The sequence below is a fragment of the Myotis brandtii genome, unplaced genomic scaffold, assembly GCF_000412655.1.
Source record: "Myotis brandtii unplaced genomic scaffold, ASM41265v1 scaffold38, whole genome shotgun sequence".
Taxonomy (NCBI): Eukaryota; Metazoa; Chordata; class Mammalia; order Chiroptera; family Vespertilionidae; genus Myotis; species Myotis brandtii.
The window spans coordinates 5,633,076-5,658,011 of record NW_005364596.1 but is presented as its reverse complement, the minus strand read 5'-3'; the positions used below and the strand labels follow the sequence as shown (position 1 = coordinate 5,658,011).

At 37.0% G+C, this 24,936-nt stretch overlaps 1 protein-coding gene across 7 annotated transcripts in view; it reads left to right on the top strand.

Moving 5' to 3' along the window:
* Positions 1-24,936, top strand: part of TET2 (tet methylcytosine dioxygenase 2) — a 124,561-nt gene that overhangs the window by 70,217 nt on the left and 29,408 nt on the right. For 6 of the 7 annotated variants that reach the window (XM_014544757.1, XM_014544755.1, XM_014544756.1 and 3 more), the window contains exons 3-6: positions 9,840-13,282; positions 15,101-15,191; positions 16,554-16,647; positions 17,267-17,475. In XM_014544757.1, coding sequence (XP_014400243.1) covers positions 9,886-13,282; positions 15,101-15,191; positions 16,554-16,647; positions 17,267-17,475 — 3,791 coding nt within the window. In that variant the 5' untranslated portion in view covers positions 9,840-9,885. The remainder of the gene's footprint in view (positions 1-9,839; positions 13,283-15,100; positions 15,192-16,553; positions 16,648-17,266; positions 17,476-24,936) is intronic. The other variant, XR_001363325.1, reaches the window with a different exon arrangement.

Genomic DNA, 24,936 nt, shown 5'->3' with positions numbered 1-24,936 from the left:
CTCTGAATTCTACAGTCTATTCCATGCTTCCATGTCTCTGGATCTGTTTGGTTCAACAGTTTATTTTGATCATTAGATTCCACATATGAATGAGATCATGTCTTTCTCTGACTGGCTTATTTTACTTAGCATAATACTCTCCAGATCCCTCCATGCTGTCTCAAAGGGTAAGAGATCCTTCTTTTTTTACTGCTGCATAGTATTCCATGGTGTAAATGTACTACAGTTTTATTGTCCACTCATCTAATGAAGGGCACTTGTGCTGTTTCCAGATCTTAGTTATTGTACATTGTGCTACTGTGAACATAGGGATGCATATATTATTTATTTATTTATTTCATTTTTTATTGAATTTATTGGGGTGACATTGGTTAATAAGATTATGCATATTATTTCTGATTGGTGTTTTGGGTTTCTCAGGATATATCCCTAGGAGTGGGAGCACTGAGTCAAAGGCAGTTCCATATTTAATATTTTGAGGAAACTCCATACTATTTTCCATAGTGGCTGCACCAGTCTGCATTCCCACCAGCAGTGTACTAGGCTTCCCTTTTCTCCACATCCTCGCCAGTATTTGTCATTTGTTGATTTGTTGATGGTAGCCATTCTGACAGGTGTAAGGTGATACCTCATTGTCGTTTTAATTTGGTGATCAGTGACTTTGAGCATTTTTTCATATGCTTCTTGGCCTTTGTATGTCCACTTTCAAGAAGTGCCTATTTAGGTCCTTTACCAATTTTTTAATTGGATGGTTTGTCTTCCTTTTGTAAAGTTGTATGAGTACCCTATATATTTGGAGATTAACCCCTTATCAGATGTATCATTGCCAAATATATTCTCCCATAAAGTGGGCTCCTTTTTCATTTTGTTGATGATTTCTTTTGCTGTGCAGAAGCTCTCTATTTTGATGTAGTCCCATTTGTTCATTTTGCCCTTAGTTTCCTTTGCCATTGGAGATGTATCTGCAAACATATTGCTACAAGAGATGTCTGAGGTTTTGCTGCCTATGGTTTTGTCTAGGATTTTTATGGTTTCATGTTTTACATTTAAGTCTTTTATCCATTTTGACTTTATTCTTATGTTTGATGTAAGTTGGTGGTCTAGTCTCATTTTTTGCATGTGACCTGTCCGATATTCCCAAAACCATTTATTGAAAAGACTGTCTTGACTCCATTGTATATTCTTGCCTCCTATGTAAAATATTAATTGAGCATAATGGCTTGGGTTGATTTCTGGGGTCTCTGTTCCATTGATCTATATGTCTATCCTTGTGCCAGTACCAAGCAATTTTGAGAATATTTAAGTCTTTTATCCATTTTGACTTTATTCTTATGTTTGATGTAAGTTGGTGGTCTAGTCTCATTTTTTGCATGTGACCTGTCCGATATTCCCAAAACCATTTATTGAAAAGACTGTCTTGACTCCATTGTATATTCTTGCCTCCTATGTAAAATATTAATTGAGCATAATGGCTTGGGTTGATTTCTGGGGTCTCTGTTCCATTGATCTATATGTCTATCCTTGTGCCAGTACCAAGCAATTTTGAGAATAGTGGCTTTGTAGTATAAGTTGATATCTGGTATTGTGATCCCTTCAACTTTGTTCTTCTTTGTCAAGATTGCTGCAGCTATTTGAGATCTTTTTTGGTTCCATATAAATTTTTGGAGTATTTGTTCTAGATCAAATATGCCACTGGTAATTTAATAGGGATTGCACTGAATCTGTAGATTGCTTTGGGTAGTGTGGACATTTTAGTGATATTAATTCTATGGACATGGTATATTCTTCCACTTGTTTTTATCTTCCTCTATCTCTTTTTCAACATCCTATAGTTTTCTGAGTACAAGTCTTTTACCTCCTTGCTTAAGTTTATTCCTAAGTATCTTAAATTTTTTGTTGCAATGGTTAATGGGATTGTTTCTTTAGTTCCTCTTTCTGAGAATTCATTATTGGTGTATAAAAATGCCATCAATTTCTGAGTGTTAATTTTGTATCCTGCTACATTGCTGAATTCATTTACTAAATCTAGCAGTTTTTTTGGTGGAGTCTTTAGGATTTTATATGGATAGTATCGTGTCATCTGTGAATAATGAGAGTTTTACTTCCTCCTTTCCAATGCAAATGCCTTTTATGTTTTCTTCTTGTCTAATTGCTGTGGCTAGTACTTCCAGTACTATTTTGAATAAGTGTGGTGAAAGTGGACATCCCTGTCTTGTTCCATTCTTAGGGGAAATGGTTTTAGTTTTGCCCATGAGTATGATATTGGCTGTAGTTTGTCATATATGGCTTTTATTATGTTGAGGTATGATCCCTCTATTCCCATTTTGTTGAGAGTTTTTATCAAAAATGGGTGTTGATTTTGTCGAATGCTTTTTCTAGGTCTATTGATATGATCATGTGATTTTTGTCTTTCAGTTTCTTTATGTGATGTATCATGTTTATTGATTTGTGAATATTGTACCAGCCTTGCATTCCTGGAAGAAATCCCACTTGGTCATGTTGAATGAACTTTTTAATATATTGCTGGACCCGATTTGCTAATATTTTGTTGAGGAGTTTAGCATCTGTGTTCATCAGGGATATTGGCCTATAATTCTCTTTGTAGTGTCTTTATCTAACTTTGGAATTAGGATAACGCCAGCCTTATAAAAAAAAAATCCTTGTAAGTGTTCCTTCTTCTTGAATTTTTTGGAACAGTTTGGAATAGTTAATTCTTCTTTGAATGTTTGGTAAAACTCCCCATGAAGCCGTCTGGATCAGGGCTTTTATTTACTGGGAGTTTTTTGATTGCAGCTTCAATTTCCTCAATTATTATTGGCCTATTCAGGTTTTCTGATTCTTCCTGATTCAGTTTCGGAAGATTGTATTTTTCTAAGAATTTGACCATTTCATCCACATTGTCCAGCTTATTGGCATATAGTTGCTCATAATATTTTCTTACAAAACTTTGTATTATTGTGATGTCAGTTGTTACTTCATCACATTTGTTTTCTGATTTTAATTACTTGGTTCCTCTCTCTTTGTTTCTTGATGAGTCTGGCTAAAGGTTTGTCAATCTTGTTTATCTTTTCAAAGAACCAGCTCTTGGTTTCAATAATCTTTTGTATTGTTTTTTAGTCTATATGTCATTTATTTCCGATTTCATCTTTATTATTTCCTTCCTTCTACTTACTCTGGTCTTTTCTTATTGTTCTCTTTCTAATTCTTTAAGTTGTAGGATTAAATAGTTTATTATTAATTTTTCTTGTTTTTGAGGTAGGCCTGTAGTGCTATGAACTTCCCTCTCAGGACTGCTTTTGCTGTGTCCAATATATTTTGGGTTGTTGTGTGTTCATTTTCATTTTTTTCCTGGATTTTTTTGTGTTTTTTTTCTTGATCTCATTATTGATAACCCATTCATTGTTTAATAACATGCTATTTAGCCTCCATGTGTTTGAATGTTTGAGTGTTTTTATTGTAGCTGATTTCTAATTTCATTCCATTGTGATCTGAAAAGTTGCTTGATATGATTTCAAGTTTCTTGAACTTGTAGAGACTTGTTTTGTGTCCTAACATATGATCTATCTTTGAGAATGGTCCATGTGCACTTGAGAAGAATGTATATTCTGCAGCTTTTGGGTGAAATGTTCTATAAATTTTAATTAAATCCATATGATCCAGTGTGACATTTAGAGTCACTGTTCCCTTGTTAATTTTGTCTGGAAGATCTAACCAGTCAGCAGGCTGTTAAAGTCCCCTACTATGACTGTATTGCTGTCTATCTCTCCCTTAAAGTCCTCCAGAAGTTTTCTTTTAATTATGTATATATAATTAAAATATATATTTAGGTACTCCTATATTGGGTGTGTATATGTTTACCAGAGTTATAGTCTCTTGTTGGATCATTCCTTCTAATATTATGTAGTGACCTTCATTGTCTCTTGTGATGGCCTTCATTTTGATGTCTATTTTGTCAGATATGAGTATTGCTATCCCAGCTTTCTTTTTATTTCCATTTGCATGGAAATATTTTTCTATCCCTTCACTCTCATCCTATGAGAAGGTGGGTCTCTTGTATACAGCATATATTTGGGTCATGTTTTCATATCCATTCAGATACCCTGTCTTTTGATTGGAGCATTTAATCAATTTGTATTTAAGGTTATTATTGATTGTAATTATTTAGTGTCATTTTAATTCTTTGTACTTATGTTTCTCTCACTACATTTCTTCTTCTCATTACAACAGTTCCTTTAGAATTTCTTGCAGTGCTGGTTTGGTGGTGATAAACTTCTTTAGCCATTTTTTTTTTTTTTTGGTCTTGGTCTCTGAGAAGCAAAAGCAATGTCACACAAAAATACGTATCTCTATATCAAAAAGTTACATTCATTAGGAAAACACTTGTTTAACTTTAGAAAAAGTTTTCTTTTCTCCCCCCTAAATTTGTAAAAATAACCTATCAACTCTATTTTCACTGATTAGCAGGTAGATATCTACAATAATTGGAATTTTTTGTCTTATACATAAATTATTCAATATATAAGCTTGAAAAATACTTTGTATAAATAACTAATAATTACAGCATGAAAGCTTTTCTAATATTTCTGCAATGAGCAAAATGAACAGTTATCATTTCTCTTTTTTATTAAAAATAATGCTTGTCAATGTCAGCATGAAAACAATAAGTCATTTAAAGAGTGCTGTGCAAGTGGGTTAGTGGATCATACAATATCCCGGGATATGTATACATACAAAGTGTGGTTTGGGACACATTGAAGTCAAAGAAAATAATTTTCTTTCTCCCTCTAAAAAGGCACTTGATTGTTTTAAAATTTCTGAATCCCATTCATAGGTTAATAACAAATAAGCTTCAAATAAAAAATTATCCTCATCCTAAAATGGAAAGGTTCATAATTTTTCTGCCCTCCCTGAGAAAGCTAAACATTTAACTTTCCATAGCTAATAGTTGTGCTCACTAAAAGAATTGCTGTCACAGAGTAGTTATGATAATTACTTTAAATTAGTATTTTTAAATGGCTATTGAGTTTAAAACTCCATATTAAAATACATTCCATTGCCTGGCTGCTGTGGCTCAGTTGATTGAGCATCATTTCATGCACCAACAGGTTGCCAGGTGGATTTCTGATCAGGGTACATGCCCGGGTTGCAGGCTCCATCCCATTAGGGGCTGTGCAGAAGGCAGCCGGCTCATTGATTCTTCTATCTCCCTCTTCCTCTCTCTCTCTTAAAAAAAAAAAATTCATTGAAAATCACCTTCATTTCTTCTTAGGAGCTAGTATGCTCATAAAAGATTTGCAAACTCCATCTGTTGTAATTCTGCCTTTGACATTTTAAAGAATGTCCAAATGATGTGGAATGGATCATAATAGAGAATAAAAATGCTTAAAATATTTTATATCTAGAAAAATAGGACAATCTACATCATATACAGAGCATGCAAATATCATATAGATCATAACATAAATGTGGGGCGGGCTGGGGGAAGGGAGGGAGGCCCCGGCTGGCAGCTGGTGAATTGATTTTGCAGTTGTCAAAAGAAGACATATTTTATTGTACTATTTGGAAAGCTAATTGATCTAATCTGGGCTTATTTCTATGCCCCTTAATTTTTGAAAAATGGTAGTACCGTGACTTTGGAGAATCCTCTCACATTTAATTTAAAAAATCAATTTTTATGATTCTAGATTAGAACCTAGAATTCTTTGTTAAGGTTATCGATGATTAAGAGTATTAGTCTAGCTTTGAGCTGTCCAATAAATTGCAGCATAAATCACATGTGGAATTTTAAAATTTTCAGTATGCACACTAAAATAAGTAAAAAGAAACTAGTGAAATTAATGATATTTTACTTAATATATCCAAAATAATATACTGTATTTCAACATGTAATCAATAGTTTTTATTTTTATTAAATTTATTGGGGTGACATTGCTTTATAGGATCATATAGGTTTCAGGAGTAGATTCTTTGTTACAAGATCTATATATTTCACTGTGTGCCCATCACCCAAAGTCAAATGATAGTTTTAAAAATTGAGTTGTTGTTGTTTGTTTTTTTGTTTGTTTGTTGTTGTTTTTTTTTTACCACACTAAGGTCTTTAAAATGCAGTGTGCATTTACACTATAGTGCATCTCAATTTGGACTAACCACATTTCATTTCCTCAATAGCAATATGTAACTAGTGGCTATGCATTTATAGGCCATCTCTTAATTATTTAAAAGCAAGGAGATCTCTTAGAAATGAAGACATCCCTTGGCTCTGTTTTTTCTTTTCTTTTGTCCCGTAGGAATTATGTAATTTTATTTATTAATTAACTAGAGGCCCAGTGCACGAAACTTGTGCACTGGTTGGGTCCCTAGCAGCTGCTGGCTGCCAGCTGCCAGTCGGGGCCTCCCTCCCTTCCCCCAGCCCGCCCCACCCCCCAGTTGAACTCCTGGACGACCTCCTGGTCAAGGGGATAATTTGCATACTACGCTTTTATTATATAGGATACACATGATTACAGAAACAGCAAACAGTTCAAAGCAATCTTCCTCCCAGTGCTATTCTTCTAGCCTCCCCAGTCCTTTTCCTGGAGGCAAAATATTATTACCAGTTTGTTGTATATTCTCCCAGAGCTGACTTTATTTATTTATTTTTTTAATGTACATGTGTGGCATTCTTATACATACTGTTCTGCAGCTTGCTTCATTTCATTTAATTAGTTGGAAATATTTCAATCTGAAAATATAGATTGTTTCCTTTTGCTATTGAAAAAGATTGTGCACACATCATTTAACATATATATGAGCATACTTGCTAGGTAAGTTCTTGAAACTAAAGGGTCAAAAAAAGTTCCTGTGATATTCTGTAGATGTTGCTAAACTGTCTTCCATTGTATTAGTATTAATTTTGACTCCCAAGAACCATACAAGAGAGTGGTCTGTTTCACTACATGCTAGTCAACATAGTGTATTATCAAACTTTTTTATCTTTTCCAATTTTTTTAAAAAAGGAATCTTGTTAGTTTTAATTTGTACTTATTTTTATTAGTGATGCTGCATATTTTCTAAATATTTAAGAGCCATTTCATTTTCTATGAACTCCACGTCCTTTGTTCATTTTTCTATTGGATGGTTGGGGCTCTTGTCATTTTCTATGAGTTCTATATATTAAGAAAAGTTTTATGTGACTTTTAACTTTGCTTATGGGCTTATTTTTGCATGCATACATTTTACTGAACTTTCTAGTATGTTATGCCTTTGAGATTTTGGGTCACAAATAACTTAGTCATTAGATAATTTTTAGACAGTTTTCTTAGACTGCTTTTAATTTAGGGGGTTCATATTCATATTTTAAATTCATCTAAAATTCATTTTCATATAGGGTATCAAGGATAGATTAAACTTTATCATTTTTTTCAGACGACTACCCAATTGTTTTAATATATTTATTTGAAATGTCACCATTACCTCAAACCATATTTCTTTTTTATCTATTTCTGGACATTTTATTTCATTGGCCTTAATAGCACTCTATCACCTATCAATGTATAAGTACAAGCTGTTTTAAGTATGATAGCTTTACTTGCTTTTAAATATATTTTAAAGTGGCTACTGCCCTGTTCAAGCTCTATTATGGTTCTTTTTCAGATTATTCCTGGCCATTCGATTTGTTTATTTCCCCCCCACTAACTTTAGAATCAGCTTCTTTCATTCCTCAAAACATTCTGCTAGCATTTTTATTGAGTACATTAAATGAATACATTAATTTGACAATATAAAAGACCATATACCTTTCTACTTGTTTTAAATTTTTATTCCAATAGATTTTCCATGTTTCTTGTGAAGTATACTTCTGGTGTTTTATATATATTTTTTTCTATTATTGTATTTTATTCCACTAACATTTCTGACTGGTTGTTGCTTTTATATATCAAGGCTATTGATTTTTTTTCTTCAGCTACTTTACTGAATTCTGATCAATTCTAATAGTTTTTCAGTTGATTCTCTTGGTAGACCAGTGCACAATCCTATCATCTGCAAATAATGATAACTTTAGTGTTGCTTTCCAGTGTTAATATCTTATTTCTTCTTCTGTTTCATTTGTCTTGGTTAGTAAGCAATGTAAGCAATGGGTTTTTTAATAGCCCAGAGGCAAAGTAATCTTGATTTTTTAAAAAGCTTACATTCTTAAAATATATGTAGTAAGAAAAACTGTGGGGAAAAAAGGCATAACTATATCATGAACAGGGCAGCATTTACTTTATCTAATGGATTATTTATGTATCTTAGTGCCCATTTCTTCCTGTTCTTTCTATCATTTGGACTTTGAAATCTCCATCAATATTGGTCTAGAACATGTTTGAATGAATGAATGAATGAATGAATGAAGAAATAATCATAAGATGAGCACATTTATATCAATCTAGTGAAACTGATTGAATGCTTACTTTATACTAAGCACAAACATGAACAGAGTAGAGTATTCTTAAGGAGTTTAGAGTCCAGTAAGAGAATAGAATACAACTGAGTATGATATGTTTATTGTAGACCTTATGAAACATAATAGAAACAGTATAGAATTGGGAATGTTTAATCCTCTTGGAAAACAGAAAGAGGATTCCTAGGGAATGTGATAATCTGAGATAGTTTTAGAGGAATGTAGAAGAGTCTCTGGGCAAATTGGCGGACTAAGAAGGCATTCTGGGCAGACAACAGTATCATAATATTTATAAGTTGTTGTTATAGTTGGACTATAAACTGTGAGAGGAAGTAGAAGGAGAGAAAAATAGAAACCTGCATATGAAAATCCATTTATATTAGGCAGGAATTCTCAATAGAATTCGGCAGCCAGGACTGTAGAAGAAAACATAGATTCACCTAGAAAGGGCATTTTATAAACTACACTTTTCATCCCTGACTGATCTGCTGGGATGTGACACTAAAGGCAGTGTGCCTTATCTTTCAGGTGTGTTTGAGTAAACGAGTTTGAGAACTACTAATGCAAGTAGTATAAAGCCCGTAAACTGTGTTAAGGAGGCTATGACATCAGATTTGCATTTTAGAACCTTCTTTCTGAGAACCATTTGAAGGAGCCTTGGGGACTGGCGAGGACAGACTGGGCTAGGAGAGAAACCCTTTAAAAAGCTACTGCAATGGGTAATGAGCCAAGATAATGTAAAGCTGGCTACCAAATGTCAGTGAAGAAAATTCAAGGAATATATAGAAAATAGAATTGATAGCTTAGCTAGTGATTTGCTATGTAAGGTGCTAGAGAAGATAGAAAGGAGGTAGGCTTTCTCCACTGTTCTTAGCATTGTGACACGAAGAATTATTTGGGAAAGAAGTGGTTAATATTTACTAATGCATATGACCTTCCCACATGAGCTGGTGATTTTGATCATCTTCATTCTCTGTGACTATAACTATGGCAATGGCAATTGCTGGGAGGACAAGAGTAATCATTTTATTTTTTAAATATATTTTATGATTTCAGAGAAGGAGGGAGAGGGAGAGGGAGAGAGAGAGAGAGAAACATCAATGATGAGAGAGAATCATTGATTGGCTGCCTCATGCATGCTCTCTACCAAGTATCAAGACTGCAGCCTGGGCAACCCAGGCATGTGCCTTGACCAGGAATCGAACCCTGACCTTCTGGTTTATAGGTCGATGCTCAATCACTGAGCCATGCTGGCCGGACAAGAGTAATCAGCTACTGGTCTTCCATGAAAATGAGTATTACAATTTACTATGTCTAAGAATTCCAATACTATTAACGACGTGCTAATTCTCTAAGATGCATTATTCAAGTCAGACATGTATTAATGCACTTTCATTTTTGTCTCTGTACTCTTTAGAATTCACTCCGAGGGCAGCCTTGTGGATGGCCCCGAAGCAAGCCTGATGGAACAGGATAGAACCAACCATGTGGAGGGCAACAGACTAAGTCCATTCTTGACACCATCTCCTTCTCCCATCTGCCAGACAGAACCTCTGGCTATAAAGCTCCAGAATGGAAGCCCATTACCAGAGAGACCTTATCCAGAAGTGAATGGAGACACCAAGTGGCAATCTTTCAAAAGTCATTATGGAACACCCCATATGAAGGGCAGCCAGAATAGTCGTGTCAGCCCGGACTTTATACAAGAAGGCAGAGGGTATTCCCAGTGTTTGCAGAATGGAGGGATAAAACGCACAGTTAGTGAACCTTCTCTCTCTGGGCTCCATCAGAACAAGAAGTTGAAACAAGACCAAAAGGCCAATGGAGAAGGAAAGAACTTCGGGGAAAGACAAGAAAGAAATCCAGGCAAAGGCAGCAGTCAACCAAATGTCTCCGATATGAATGACAAGAGAGAATCTGTGAGCTCTGTGGCCCCAGAAAATGCAGTTAAAGATACCACCAGTTTTTCAACACACAACTCGAGTGGGTCTGAAAATGCAGAGCAGCAGATTCTGAATGAGCAGGAGGGCAAAGATGCTAACTACCATGACAAGAACATTGTATTACTTCTTAAAAACAAGTCAGTGCTAATGCCTAATGGTGCTACAGTTTCTGCCTCTTCCATGGAAAACACACATGGTGAACTCCTGGAAAAAACACTGTCTCAATATTACCCAGATTGTGTTTCCATTGCGGTGCAGAAAACCACATCTCACATACATGCCATTAACAGTCCGGCTATTAATGAGTTGTCCTGTGAGATCACTCACCCGTTGTATACCTCAGGGCAGACCAATTTCCCACAGACCTCGAACTCTGAGCTGCCTCCAGAGCCAGCTGCAGTCATGACTGAGGCCTGTGACGCTGATAATGTCAGTAAACCAGCTGCAATGCTAGGTACCTGTTCCTTTCAGAAACCAGAACAACAAAAACCAGTTTTTGAGATATGCCCATCTCCTGCAGAAAACGGTAACATCCAAGGAACCACAAAGCTAGTGGCTGGTGAAGAATTCTGTTCAGGTTCCAGCAGCAATTTGCAGGCTCCTGGTGGCAGCTCTGAACGGTATTTCAAGCAAAATGAAATGAATGGTGCTTACTTCAAGCAAACCTCAGTGTTCTCTAAGGATTCCTTTTCTGCCACTGTCACACCACCACCATCACAGTTGCTTTTGTCTCCTCCTCTTCCAGAGGTTCCTCAGCTTCCTTCAGAAGGAAAAAGCACTCTGAGCGATGATGTTGTGGAAGAACACCATCACTACCCCAACCAAAGTAATACAGCTCTTTTAAGGGAAGTGAAAATAGAGGGTGAACCGGAGGCACCACCATCCCAGAGTCCTAACCCACCTACACATGTATCTATCCCCTCTCTGACACTTCCAGAAAGGCTTCAGAATAATTGTGTTAACAAGAATGACATACGGACTCCAGGGACAATGACTGTTCCATTGTGTCCTGAGAAAGCAAGACAAACACCAGAACATCCCAAGCATAACCCACCAATTCTTGGTAGCAGTGGAGAGCCACAGGACCACTGCCAGCAGCTGATGGGGCACAAAGAACAGGAGGTTCTGCAGGGTCAAGATAAGCAACAAACACTCGATCTTGTGCTCCCAACACAGCCCCATCTGAAACCAGGATGGATTGAATTGAAGGCCCCTCAATTTCCTCAAGCAGAATCCCATCTAAAATATAAAGCACCTCTGCGGTCAGTTCTTCAGTATCAGTCCAACTCCTCCAATCAAATGACCTCCAAACAATACACTGGAAATTCCAACATGCCTGGGGGGCTCCCAGGGCAAGCTTGCACCCAGAAAATGATGCAGCCAGAGCAGAGGCCACAAAGGTACCAACTTGAGATGAATCATGGGCAGTCTCAAGGTACAGTGGACCAGCATCTCCAGTTCCAAAAACCCTCACTCCAGGTGCACTTCTCCAAGACAGACCCTTCCCCTGAAGCTCACACACAGTCACTGTGCACCCCTAGGTTTCATTTTCAACAGAGACCAGACTCCGAGTATAAGAAACTCATGCCCTCACCATTAAAGCAGCACTTGAATCAACAGGCTTCAGAGACGGAGCCCTTCTCAAACTCACATCTTTTGCAACATAAGTCTCATAATCAGGCAGCACAAACACAGACATCCCAGAATTCACATCTCCCTCAAAACCAGCAGCAACAGCAAAAATTACACATGGAGAATAAAGAACAAATGCCCCATACTTTTTCTCATCCCCAAGGCAACTGTGGTCAGCAAAGGGAAGGATTGTTCTTTAGCCAGATTAAAGTGGAAGAACGCTTTCATGATGAAAATCAATATTCAAAATCAAGTGAGTTTCAGACTCATAATACCCAAATGGGATTGGAGCACATACAGAATATGAACAGTAGAAATTCCCCTTATGGTCATAGCTTGAAGTCAAATGCAAGCAAAGTACAGATTTCTTGTCCAAACAACATTCACCCAGCTTCAAAGAATACAGAACAGACTTTACATCCTGAACATTTTTCTGGAAACAAGACCCAAAACTTGCATCACATGCAATATTTTCCAAATAATGTGACCACAAAACAAGATGGTCTTCACAGGTGCTTTCAAGAACAAGGACAGAAGCCTCCACAGGCTTCCGTTCTGCAGGGATATAAAAGTAAAAACCAAGATTTGTCTGGCCAACAAGCTACACAACTCACTCAGCAAAGGTACCTGATGCACAACCAAGCCAACGCTTTCACTGTGCCTGAGCAAGGAGGAAGTCACATTCAGACCCCTCCCCAGAAGGACATTCAAAAGCACGCTGCTCTGAGATGGCACCTCTTACAGAAGCAAGAGCAGCAGCAAAACCAACAACCCCAAACTGAGTCTTGCCACAATCAGGCACACAGGCCAATTAAGGTTGAACCTGGATCCAAGCCCCATGCCTGTATGCACCCCAAGTCAGCACAGCCAGAAAACAAAATGTGGAAAAAGATAACTAAGCAAGAGATTCCACCCCCGAGCTGTGATAATGTGCAGCAGAGGAGCATTCTTGAGACCATGGAGCAACACCTGAAGCAGTTCCAGGTCAAATCACTATTTGACCATAAGGCTCTTACTCTCAAATCACAGAAGCAAGTAAAAGTTGAAATGTCAGGGCCAGTCACAGTTTTATCTAGACATACCAGTGCTGCAGAACTCGATAGCCACACCCCAGCTTTAGAGCAGCAGGCAACTCCTTCAGAAAAGACACCAACCAAAAGAACAGCTGGTTCTGTTCTCAATAATTTTATAGAGTCACCTTCCAAATTACTAGATACGCCTATAAAAAATTTATTGGATACACCTGTCAAGACTCAATATGATTTCCCATCATGCAGATGTGTAGGTAAGTGCCAAAAATGTTCTGAGACATATGGTGTTTATCCAGAATTAGCAAATTCATCTTTAGATATGGGACTTTCTTTTTCTTTTCCTTTTTTTCTTTTTTTTTTTTAGTCTGGCAGCAATTTTTAAAGGCTCATAAAAATCTGAAGCTTACATTTCTTGTCTTTGAATTACAAATGCTTGTGCTGTGCAAGAAAGAACTTCACTTACAGTTTTTTTTCAAAATATTAAAACAATTGTGCATGCTCATTTTTCTCTGTATTCAAACCTTTTAAAATATAAAGCTATCCTCTATAGAGTAATCAATCTGTTTGTCTTTATAAATAATTTTTTGGAGAGACAGCTAGGCAGTAAAAACATCTATTAAAATGAGAAAAATAACTGTCATATGCAAACTAGTGTAGAAGCTTTTAATATTTTTTAATTTGGGGTTGAAGGTATTAGTTTTACAAGGCTAATTTCTATAAGGGAGAAATTATCTTCAGTCTTGTTGAGTTGGGGCAGTGGTTGGCAAACTGCGGCTTGCAAGCCACATGCATGGCTCTTTGGCCCCTTGAGTGTGGCCACGAAGTTTCAATCGCACTGTACGTGTGCGCCCGCACGTGGTATTTTGTGGAAGAGCCACACTCAAGGGGCCGCAGTTTGCCGACCACTGAGTTGGGGGAAATTGTAATGCTTGAAGTTCTGAATATTCATGAAGTTGCCCTTTCTCCATTTATATACTTGAAATATTGTGTGATTTATATTCATTTTGATTCTATTTTCTCTTTAAAGTTTTATCTTTTTTATAAATATATGTAATTTCCTATTTTTGAAACAAACACCTTTTTGTTAAAATTCAAGATACGTGACAGGTCTGTTGGAATAAGGAAACATTTTGCTGATGGATGCAGATTTTATACATATATGTGGATATCTTAATCATAGCTATTCAGCTTGGGTACAGTAGAAGACATTTGGAAAAACATGTCAAAAACTAATGTGGCTAGTGGTCCACCCACCCCATGTTATTCCTCTTATGATGGGACACCCTGCATCTTATAGGCGATGAGGGAGGATGGCCACTGTCCCTTTGTGTGTGGTCAGGATTAGGTTGCCTCACTGGGCTAAGTGCCACACATGTCATAGATAATATTAGGTAAGTTATAACCACCTTCACTCCTTTCTCCCATCACCCTAACCCTTTTCTCCCCCACATCCCATCTTTGACAGGAGCCTCTTCCTTTTACCTGACCCACTCTCCAGTATTTTTTCACTTCAAAAAATTGTTCTAAAGTATGTACAAATATGGGTCTGGAGTCAATGTTTTTAATTTCAAAACAGAGTGATAAAATGTTGTGGGGAGACAAGAGGAGAAAAAGGTATCTTGACAATAAACTGAGAAATCACCTAGGGGCAAGATAAGATAGGAAATTATATTCTAATCTTTTAACATCCAAGTAGCAGGCAGAATTCCAGTTAGCTATAAAAACATTTTTTAGTGTACAAAACCAATTGTAGTTGATATTACATATAATATATTATAATCCCCACACTTTTTCTTGTTTGGTTCCATGCATTTGGTATAAAATAATTTCTTAGTCCATATCTGAAATATAATTTTATACATTTTTTATCCAACAGCCAACATATGCATATACTTAATTATTTCACACATTTTCTAATAAATGACTCCCTTAATTTACTCATTCGGGGGGAAAAATGTGTAAAGTCACATTTAGGGCCCATAATGTGCAGTTGGGGGATAAGCTTTGTGGATGTAGCCTTTATATTTAGTATAATTGAGGTCTAAAATAATAATCTTCTATTATCTCAACAGAGCAAATTATTGAAAAAGATGAAGGTCCTTTTTATACCCATCTAGGAGCAGGTCCTAATGTGGCAGCTATTAGAGAAATCATGGAAGAAAGGTAATTAACGCAAAGGCACAGGGCAGAGTAACGTTTATCCTTTTGTATATGTCAGACTTTTTCCAGCTTACACACACACAAAGCAGTAAACAATCGTAAATTGAGTAATTACTAGTAGGCTTAGCTATTCCAGGGTTGCCAATCCTACACACTGTGCTATTCACCAGGGAGTCACAATATTTGACAGGACCAAGAGTCTGCGAGCTGGCACAGGCTGCCCACTTTGACATGGGTGCCAGAAAACCCAGGCACGAGCAAGAATCATCCTGCTTGCCAGGCATAAGGGTGCTGGCACAAGCTGCAGAGAGAGGCCCCACTGTGGCTCTCCCACTGGGCGATAAAGTGTCAAAGAGGAAGAGGGGGGACGTGTGGTTTAAGAAAGGAACCCGTTGAGTTAAATTCACCTAGAATTGTAAAGGCGTAGTCCTCTCTAAGGAAGTTGTCCCCAGTCTGAGCAAAGGGCAAGTGTGATATACTGAATAGAAATAGAGACATTCTATTTATAGTTGCATTTTCTTTTTTTACTGTCAGTCACAGGTATGCAAGTACTTACCTGAATCTACAGTTACTCCTGCATGTAGAAGACTCTTAAGAGCGAGATACTCAATGCAGAGAGATATTCATATAGGTATCCACAGCTCTTGAGCTGTTACTATGCTAGGATGCCTTTTCTCTAAGAGGTAGGCAGTGTTATCATTGAAATACATTAGGAGACATGCTGGGCAGCAAGGACATACTTTGCATCATTCTTGCCCAATTTCCAAATTAGCATGTAGAAATTTACTAATCATTTCGTGCCCCCCTTTTTATTTATTAACAAGTAGTAAGTAGTACCTTGGTCAGAAGGGAAAATATAATCAATTTCTAGAACTATCCTATATTCTCAGTATTGCTGGATACTAGCTATTTGCCAGCTTCCTTCTTAAAAATGTGAGAGTCTTTGAGGAACAGTTATAACTAAAATCTATTATGATTCCCTATGTTTAAAATAGCTAAATTCAGTTAAGGACAAAAATCAAATAGTATATATCTTAGAAGACTGGATTTAGCAAACCTAAAAAAGTCTTGTGCTTTGTGAAATTATGTATAAAACTAAGTTTTCCCATTATTTTCACCTAACATATAATTTTGAAATAGTTCATTACAATTATCAGTATATTCTTATGCTGAAGAAAAACAAGGCTTAACGTCTATTATCTAGTTTGCTTGGCATAAACTTTTAAAAAAATAAACCATTTATTTCTCAGGATGTGGTAATAGAGTAAAATTACACTCAGATGTTCAATATTTTGGGTGTCTTTTAGGCCCATTTGCTAATTTTATGTGTGTGTGTGTGTGTGTGTTTCTGTGGATTTCTTTAAGGTTCGGACAGAAGGGTAAAGCTATTAGGATTGAAAGAGTCATCTATACTGGTAAAGAAGGCAAAAGTTCTCAGGGATGTCCTATTGCCAAATGGGTAAGTGTGACTTGACAGGGCTTTTGGTCTTCAGTTCTGGGCATTTTCATTCATTAAATTTAACCCTGAAAAAATTATGTTAACCCAGATCAAAGAGTTATTTATACCAGCTAAAAGGAATATTGCTTATATTTATCTTATCATGTGTTATCTCTTAAGAAAAAGACAGATTAGTTTTATAATCATATGCTAACCATATTTAATTGAAAGAATTGAATGGTGAGAAGGAGGTCCATTCAGGCACCTGCTACAAGTATAATTCTTCCTTTAAATACCTTCACATCATTTATGAAAACCTTGATCTTTATGAAAAAGACCTGCATGTCTTCCCTCTAGCTCTGGCTTTAATTCAGGGAGCATTGCCCCAACTCTGCTGGGTATACAGTAGTCAGCTAAACATTGAGCAGTTTTTCACCTCTCCCAGTTCTGACCCCAGGGCAAACCCCCACTTTGTACATGGGCTACAAAAGGCAAGTTGTAGGGGGTGGTAAATGTTGCCCTGTGACCCAGACGTGAGAAAATATGCATACATAAATCAGTGCTGACATCTGCTGCAAGTGACCCTTGTCTTGTTTTGGTTGGGGTGGGGGGTGTTGGGGTGGAATGGTGACCCGCACAGGTGGTGCGCAGAAGCAGCAGCGAGGAGAAGCTACTGTGTTTGGTGCGGGAGCGAGCTGGCCATACCTGTGAGGCTGCAGTGATTGTGATTCTCATCCTGGTGTGGGAAGGCATCCCCCTGTCTCTGGCTGACAAACTCTACTCGGAGCTCACCGAGACGCTGAGGAAATACGGCACGCTCACCAACCGGCGGTGTGCCCTGAATGAAGAGTAAGTGAAGCCAGGACCTCTTCTCTCTTTCCACGGATAGCAAAGCCTGATGGTTGGTTGGAGGGAAGAGAGTTGAACCTGCATTTTCACATTTATAAAATGGGGGTCAAAATGCCTGCTTCACAGTCATGCAATAGGAGGTTGTGTTTGCTAACATGGACAGTGTGAGATGATTTCATTAATATTTTGTACCTTCAGATAACATAGCCGTTAGTTAGGACCAGCTTGCTAAGTGTCTGTACCCGCATGAACTCAGTCGCACCATAAACTTGAAAATACTTGTCTATCTACTTGCTGCAAATGACAACTCTTTTGTGTGCCTGGCCATCACATTAGTAAGTATTGACATCACCTGTAAGTGGCAGTACTTGAAACAAAAGACGTTTGCTGAGAAACTTTGGGATTCCCAGGTGAAGGACCGTAATTGTATACGTAGCAAACAAAACACAAGACCTGTAGTAGAAGTTATAGAGAACCAAACCAATTTTGGCTTCCATTTAACCTAGTTCATTATTTCCACAATAGCAATCAAAATTGCTTCCATTTCTACTATGTCTAAATCTTCAAGAATTTAGTGTCCATCGGATATGCATTTTTTCCAGGAATATATAAATATTTGGAATAGAAGAACAGGGTTTGCACTTAAATATATTTAGTGCATCCAAGTGTTAGTATGTTTTTTTGTTTATATTCCTGTTTGTTTTCAACTCCCTCCACTTGCAGGAGAAATCTTTATTTTTTTTTATTATTCCTCTACTATGCCATTCCTGTATAACATTCAAAGACTATAGGATAATTCACTATGCTACACTGAAATCCTACCATACTTAGTTTACTTACAATTGATTCTAAAATAATTTTGATTTTGCATTTCTTCCTTTAGTCTCCTTTCCTCTGTATCCACCAAACTGCAAAATAGTTTACTGAGCTTATGCAAATACTATATTGCTCATTGCAACAACCCATTGCTAACCAATTTTTTTTTTGCTATTAGTCTAACTGGTATGGTTTTACTAATTTTATCTTAAAATAGGTTCTCTCTCTGGGTCATGAGGGAGTGCAAATCAACTATAAATAATCTGCTTAAGAAAGTTGTTTTTTTTTTGTACATGAAATTGTTGCTTGACTTTCTATGGTAGTTGTAATCCAAAAATGTCATGGTATGCACCTCACTGCCATAAATCTACATGTGGTGGAAGGTCAAAGTTGCTGATTTCAGAACACATGACTCAGACTTACAATGGACTGCTTTAGGTGTAACATACTATTCAGCTTACCCCAACTTCCCTGTTCCTCGTTTAAAAATGTACTTTAGGTGCCTGGAATCAAAAAGGAAATGAAAGTTAAGGCACCTTGAGCTAATTGTTGGTGATAGCATTTTTCTCAGAAATTCATTAACACTGCCTTGTATTTTTAAAGCAGACTTCCTCCTAGACTTGATGGCTTGAACTTCTAAACCAGTGAAGAATTTGTTTAAATTTATTGAAGTATCATGCAACTATATTTGTAATTGATTTAAGCTTCATTAATATTATACATCTCTGGTATTTTTATATATTTAGTGCACCTAAGTGTTGTATATTTTGTTAAGGTTTTTCTTTAATTTCTACAAATGCCATTGCCTGAAGTGGAGTCAGACATTCTATATGAAGAACTCTCCTAAAATGTGTTATTTTGCATTTGGAAACCAGAACAATAATTGGGCGAGGGTCTAAGCAAAGTTATAATTGGTCTTAATAGGAGGTAATTACAAAATTATGAAAACATGTACTTCAAATAGTAAGACATTTTAAAGGCCAATCTGTAAACTTTTGCTTATCTTTGTTTAGTATTTCAAGGTGAAGATGAGTAACGATTTAGATGAAATTTTCACTTTGGGCCATTCTCCAAATAGTAATTCTCCAAAAAACTGTACTTGAGAAATATGATTAAAATAGATTCTTCACAACAGAGACTTCACTCAGATACACTTTATAAGTTTCTTCTACCCCATAAAATAAATTTTATGTTTGGCAGAAGTTAAAGTTATGATTCTTTGCCAAGAACATAGGATAATATCACATTGGAGCTGCTGACCCAGCTTAATGTTCAAAGCTGTGTGAGCCTCGTCGCTGAGTTCTTACAAATCCCAGTGCCCACAAGCACCATCACCACCCACTGTGAGTCCAGGAAGGGACTCGGAGCGCTTTCAGTGGGACAGTCAGAAACGGACTTTTACATCCTCGGAGCCAAAGCAGCTGTTCCTCCTTTAAAGATTCCCCTTTGAGATTTCCATTTTATGACTAAGCCTAACCAATATGTTTTTGGCAAGTTAGTGTGTGGGAGTGTACCTGTCATCATAAGAAAGTCAAAGCCAGAAATGCTTTCTGCCAGGCTGGGTGATGTTAAACTTGTAAAGAAATTTGCTGTTACAGACTGGCAGCTGTCAGAGGGGAGGGAGTAAGGGGGATGGGTGAAAAAGGCGAAGGGATTCAGAAAACAAAACAAACCTCATAGACAGACAACAGTATGGTGATTATCAGAGGGAAATGGGGGTGGGAGGAGGGAGAAGAGGGTATGGGGGGGATAAATGGTGGTGGAAGGAGAGTTGATTTGGGGTGGTAAACACACAATATACAGATGATGAATTATAGAATTATACACCTGAAACCTATATAATTTTATTAACCAGTGTCACCCCAATAAATTCAATTTAAAAAAAAGTAACTGCAATTACAGAAATGTACATTAAATGGAGGTGTGTAGTGTAACAAATCCCTATGGGCCCATCACACAGCTTCAATATTTATCACCATTTTATCAACACCATTTAATATATTTTCACCACACAGTCTACTCCCATCCCCACCCCCCACTAGTGTTTTAACACAGAACACAGTTACCATATTCTCTCACCTATGTACATTGCAGTATTGCAGTGTGTATATCTAACAGATGACTTATTTTACAAAGCCTAGTCACAGTGTCATATCAATCACCTTAACATTTATGGTTTAATGTTCAGACCATGTTCAAATTCCTGAATTGGATCCTGTTTCCCTCCCAAAAAAATATTAAAAGTAAAAAGATACTGAGAAAAGATAAGTCCACACCTTGCATTTGATTGATGCTTTTGAGTAGAGTAGTCCCAGTTCGTGTCTGTTATCTAGCGTAAGTGTTAATAGAACTTCTTTCATTCTCAGAAGTGTCCCATTTTGGAAGACAAGTTGTATGATTCACAAGCCTCTTTTTATTTATAATAGTTTCCCTCTCTTTTTTTTTTTATGAACTTATTTGTAATAGAAACTATGTGATTTGCTCTGTAAAATTTCCCATATTCTGGATTTGGCTCACTGGACAGTTGTTTCATTGAATGTGTTCTCTGCCCCTATATCTTCTGTACACTGGTAAAAAATGCTTCATAAATGGTAATGAAATAATCTTAGTTTTTCTTATCTACCAGGTGGGACGTACATCTGCTTCGATTCCTTTACAGTATTGTTAGGAGTGTTCAGTTAGTTCAGGATTGTCAGCTTGATTCATCCACCCTGAAGTTTCCCTGAAAACTTTCACCAAATGATTTAATGCATCCATTATCATTTCCTCTTTCCAATTCGAGTTTGCGAATTGATATTTTTCTTATTCTCTGATGTATAAATGTCAGTGTTATATGCATCTAATTTATCTTTGCTAGTTTTTCCATACTTGCATAAGTTTAAATATCCAGATGGTAAATCAAAAGGTTGAGAATGTTTTTAAAAATCTGTTATGTAGATGAATTATTTCTATTACAGTTGCTCTACTGATTTATAATTTAACCATGAGCCAAACACTGTGTAATAGTAAAGTGAAGACGGTATGTGTTAATTCTAACAATATTTGAAAGACCCTTATAGAAATAAAAATCCCTTTTATTAGCCACTTCAAGTAGGAAATCACCTTGAAATCATTCCAACTTGTTATATAGGGATGTTTTTTGTTTGTTTGTTTTTTTATATTGACTTTCTTCTTTTATTCTTTTTGTCAGTTTTTTTTAAGAAAAACAATTTTAAATATAGTAATGGTACATGCAATAAACCTTAATATTTCAAGAAAGACAATCTTAAATATAATGTTACATGCAGTAAGCATTAATATCTCAAGAAAAATGATTTTAAATATGATAATGCTACATGCAATAAACACCAACTATTCAAAAAAAAGTTCTCACATATAATATTACATGCAATATAAATTAATATTTCAAGAATAAAAATATTTTAAGTATAATATTACCAAAACTGTACAAACATAGTATGATATCACAAAAGTTGTAGGAAATACTAAAAATCTGCAAATAACAAGATTACTTCTATTATATTCTAGAATATTTTTCCCCCTCTGGCTCTATTTTTATCAGTCTATGTTGTGCATTATATTCCAAAAATGAGTGAGATCATATGATATTTATATTTCTCCAACTTGCTTATTTCACTTAGCATGATGCTTTTAAAGTCTATTTTGTCGGATATGAGTATTGCTACTCCAGCTCTTTTTTTTTTTTCCATTTGCATGGAAAAATTTTTTCTATCCCTCACTTTCATCCTGTGTGTGTCTTTTGTTTTGAGGTAGGTCTCTTGTAGACAGCATGTAGGTGGGTCATGTTTTTTTTATCCATTCAGCTACCCTACCTTTTCATTGGAGCATTTAATCCATTTACATTTAGGGTTATTATTGAGAGGTACTTATTTATAGCCATTTTAATTCTGAATGGCTAGGTTTCTCTCTCTGTTTCTTCTTTTCAACAGTCCCTTATAAGATAGCACAGCCCAGCCGAGGCACAGGCTGGAAATGTGGGCCGGAACTCTACATCTGATGAGAGTGAAGATCAATCTCAGATCTAGGGAAACTCAGATACCCATAAATTATCAGCACCTGAATCTACATTGTTTTCAGAGACTGAAACAATAATTAAACTTCCAGGGATTAGGTGTCTTAATTGTAGGACCACAAAAACTGATGGGAAGAGGAGAATAGAAAGGTTCTTATACTTAGGAGAAAAGCACTATTTTGATGATTTGGCATTCAATACAGCATATGCTAATGGAGGAATATTCAAAAAGCAACATTTCAAAAATCATATTCCAAGGAAAATGAAGATTTAATGGTGATTACAATGAAAATGTTGGCATTGTGTCAGACATACTTGTGTGTGTGTGTGTGTGTGTGTGTGTGTGTGTGTGTGTGTGTCTGAATTCTAAACTATGACGAATCCAACAGAGAACCATCTATTTTATTTTATTTTCATAATTTCATATGAACTGTTTGCAATCTTCACATGCTGGAATAATCTAGGATTTTTTGTAAGAATGAAAAAGTAGGCTGGTGAGAGAAGAAGGACACTTTTAATTATTTTTTCTTTTTGGTTTTCTGATTGAGTGATATTTTCAACTGTCTTCTAATTCACTGATTCAATTCTCAGCTTCCCCTAATCTGCTGTGTATTCCTTCCAATGTGTTCTTTATTTGTGTTATGTCATTCTTTATGTCAGGCTGTTCTTTTTTCATAGTTTCTATATCTTTTTTCATACTGTTGAGCATTTTTTAACAACATTACTCTGAACTTTGTTTCAGATAAACTTCTTATCTCTGCTTCATTTATCTCTTCTAGAGAATTCACTAGTTCTTTCATTCGGGGTTGTTTCTTTGTTTCCTCAGTTTGGTTGTGTTTGGGTTTGTGACTATGTTTTAGGTAGATCCTCTATACCTCTCAATCTCTAGTGCAGAACAGTGTTAAAGGCTGTTTCTGACTTATCTAGTGCAGGACAGTGTTAAAGGCTGTTTCTGACTTAGATTAGGCAAAGACTCAAAGCCTCCAGAGATCGCCTCTGTCTACAGACTAATAGGAGGCTAATTGTTACTTTTAATCTCTTACGTTGCCTCAGGGCAAGGTATTTTCCAATAGGGTGTGTCAACTGTCTCCCCTACCCGCCCCCCCTCCCCCCAAGGCAGATGTCTATGTGGGAAAGATGTCCTCCACTGTGTGAGGGAATGACTCAGCCCAGGAAACTTGGGGTGTCTGCCTTCTGAGCTCTATCCCCCGAGTCCCCAGTACTGGGTTCTGCTCTCACAGCTCCAGTCCACTTCACCCTCCCTCTGCCAGAGCACAAGGTGGGTGGCTCCCCAGGGAATTTTTGTGCATTGGCCCTTTAAGAGGGTGTTTGAACTTTCAGCTGACACTCCCTAGCAGACAGCACCCCACTGCTTTTCACAGCTAGATGTTATGTGGGTGCCCTTCTCAGTTTGGTGCTCTTGGCTGGGGAGCCCAGGTTTGGGATTAGATCCCAGAGTTCTCAATGGTACCCCCCCTCCCCCACAGCTGAGATATCTCTCCGGGACTTCAGTTGCTGTCTCTGGGTTCCCAACCAGCCCTTTCGTGCCTCCGCCCCTCCTACCATTCTCTATGGTCTCTGCCTTTGGTCCTTGGTTATCAGGGTTCTCTCCTGTGAATTTTCCATTGATTATTCAGGAAGCCTTTCCGTATTTTAGGGATGTTTTTGAGAGGTAATTCACATTCCATAAAATTCATCCTTTTAAAGTACAATTCACTGTTTTAGTATATTCACAAAGTTGCACATTTTCATTACTTCCGAAAGGAAACCCCATATACATTAGGCAGTCACTTCCCATACTCCTCTCCCCTGAATGTCAACCACTAATCAACTTTCTTCTCTATACATTCACCTATTCTAGGCATTTCATATTAGGGGAATCATACATAGTTGGCCTTTCTGTCTGGTATTTTTTACTTTGCATAATGTTTTAAAGGTTCATTCATATCATAACATTAATCAGTACTTTACTTTTTATTGCTGAATTGTCCACTGTGTTTATATACCATATTTTCTTTATCCATTCTTCAGTTAATGGAAGTTTGGGTTGTTTTCACTTTTGCATATTATCAATAGTGCTGCTATGAAAACCCAGGTGAAAGTTTTTGTATGGACATATGTTCTCATAAGAAAATATACTTAGGAGTGGCACTGTTGGCCATATGGTAATTATAATGTTTAACTTTTTGAGGAACTGTCTGACTGTTTTCTAAAGCAGCTGCACCACTTTTTATTCCTCTCAGCAACATATGGAGGTTTCACTGTCTCCACATCCTCACCAAAACTAGTTACTGTCTTTTTGTTTGTTTGTTAATCTGAGGATATTTTTCCATTGATCTTTTAGAGAGAGTGGAAGAGAGAGGGACAGAGAGAAACATCGATGTGAAAGAAACACATCGATTGGTTGCCTCCTGCATGTGCCCCGACCAAGGCCTGGGCTGGGGAGGAGCCTGCACGCAAGGTACGTGCCCTTGACCAGAATAGAACTCGGGAACTTTTGGTCTGCAGGCCAACGCTATATCCACTGAGCAAAAGCAGCTAGGAGATTTTATATATATACTAGAGGCCCGGTGCACAAAAGTTTGTGCACTCGGGGGGCGGGGGGAGGGGGG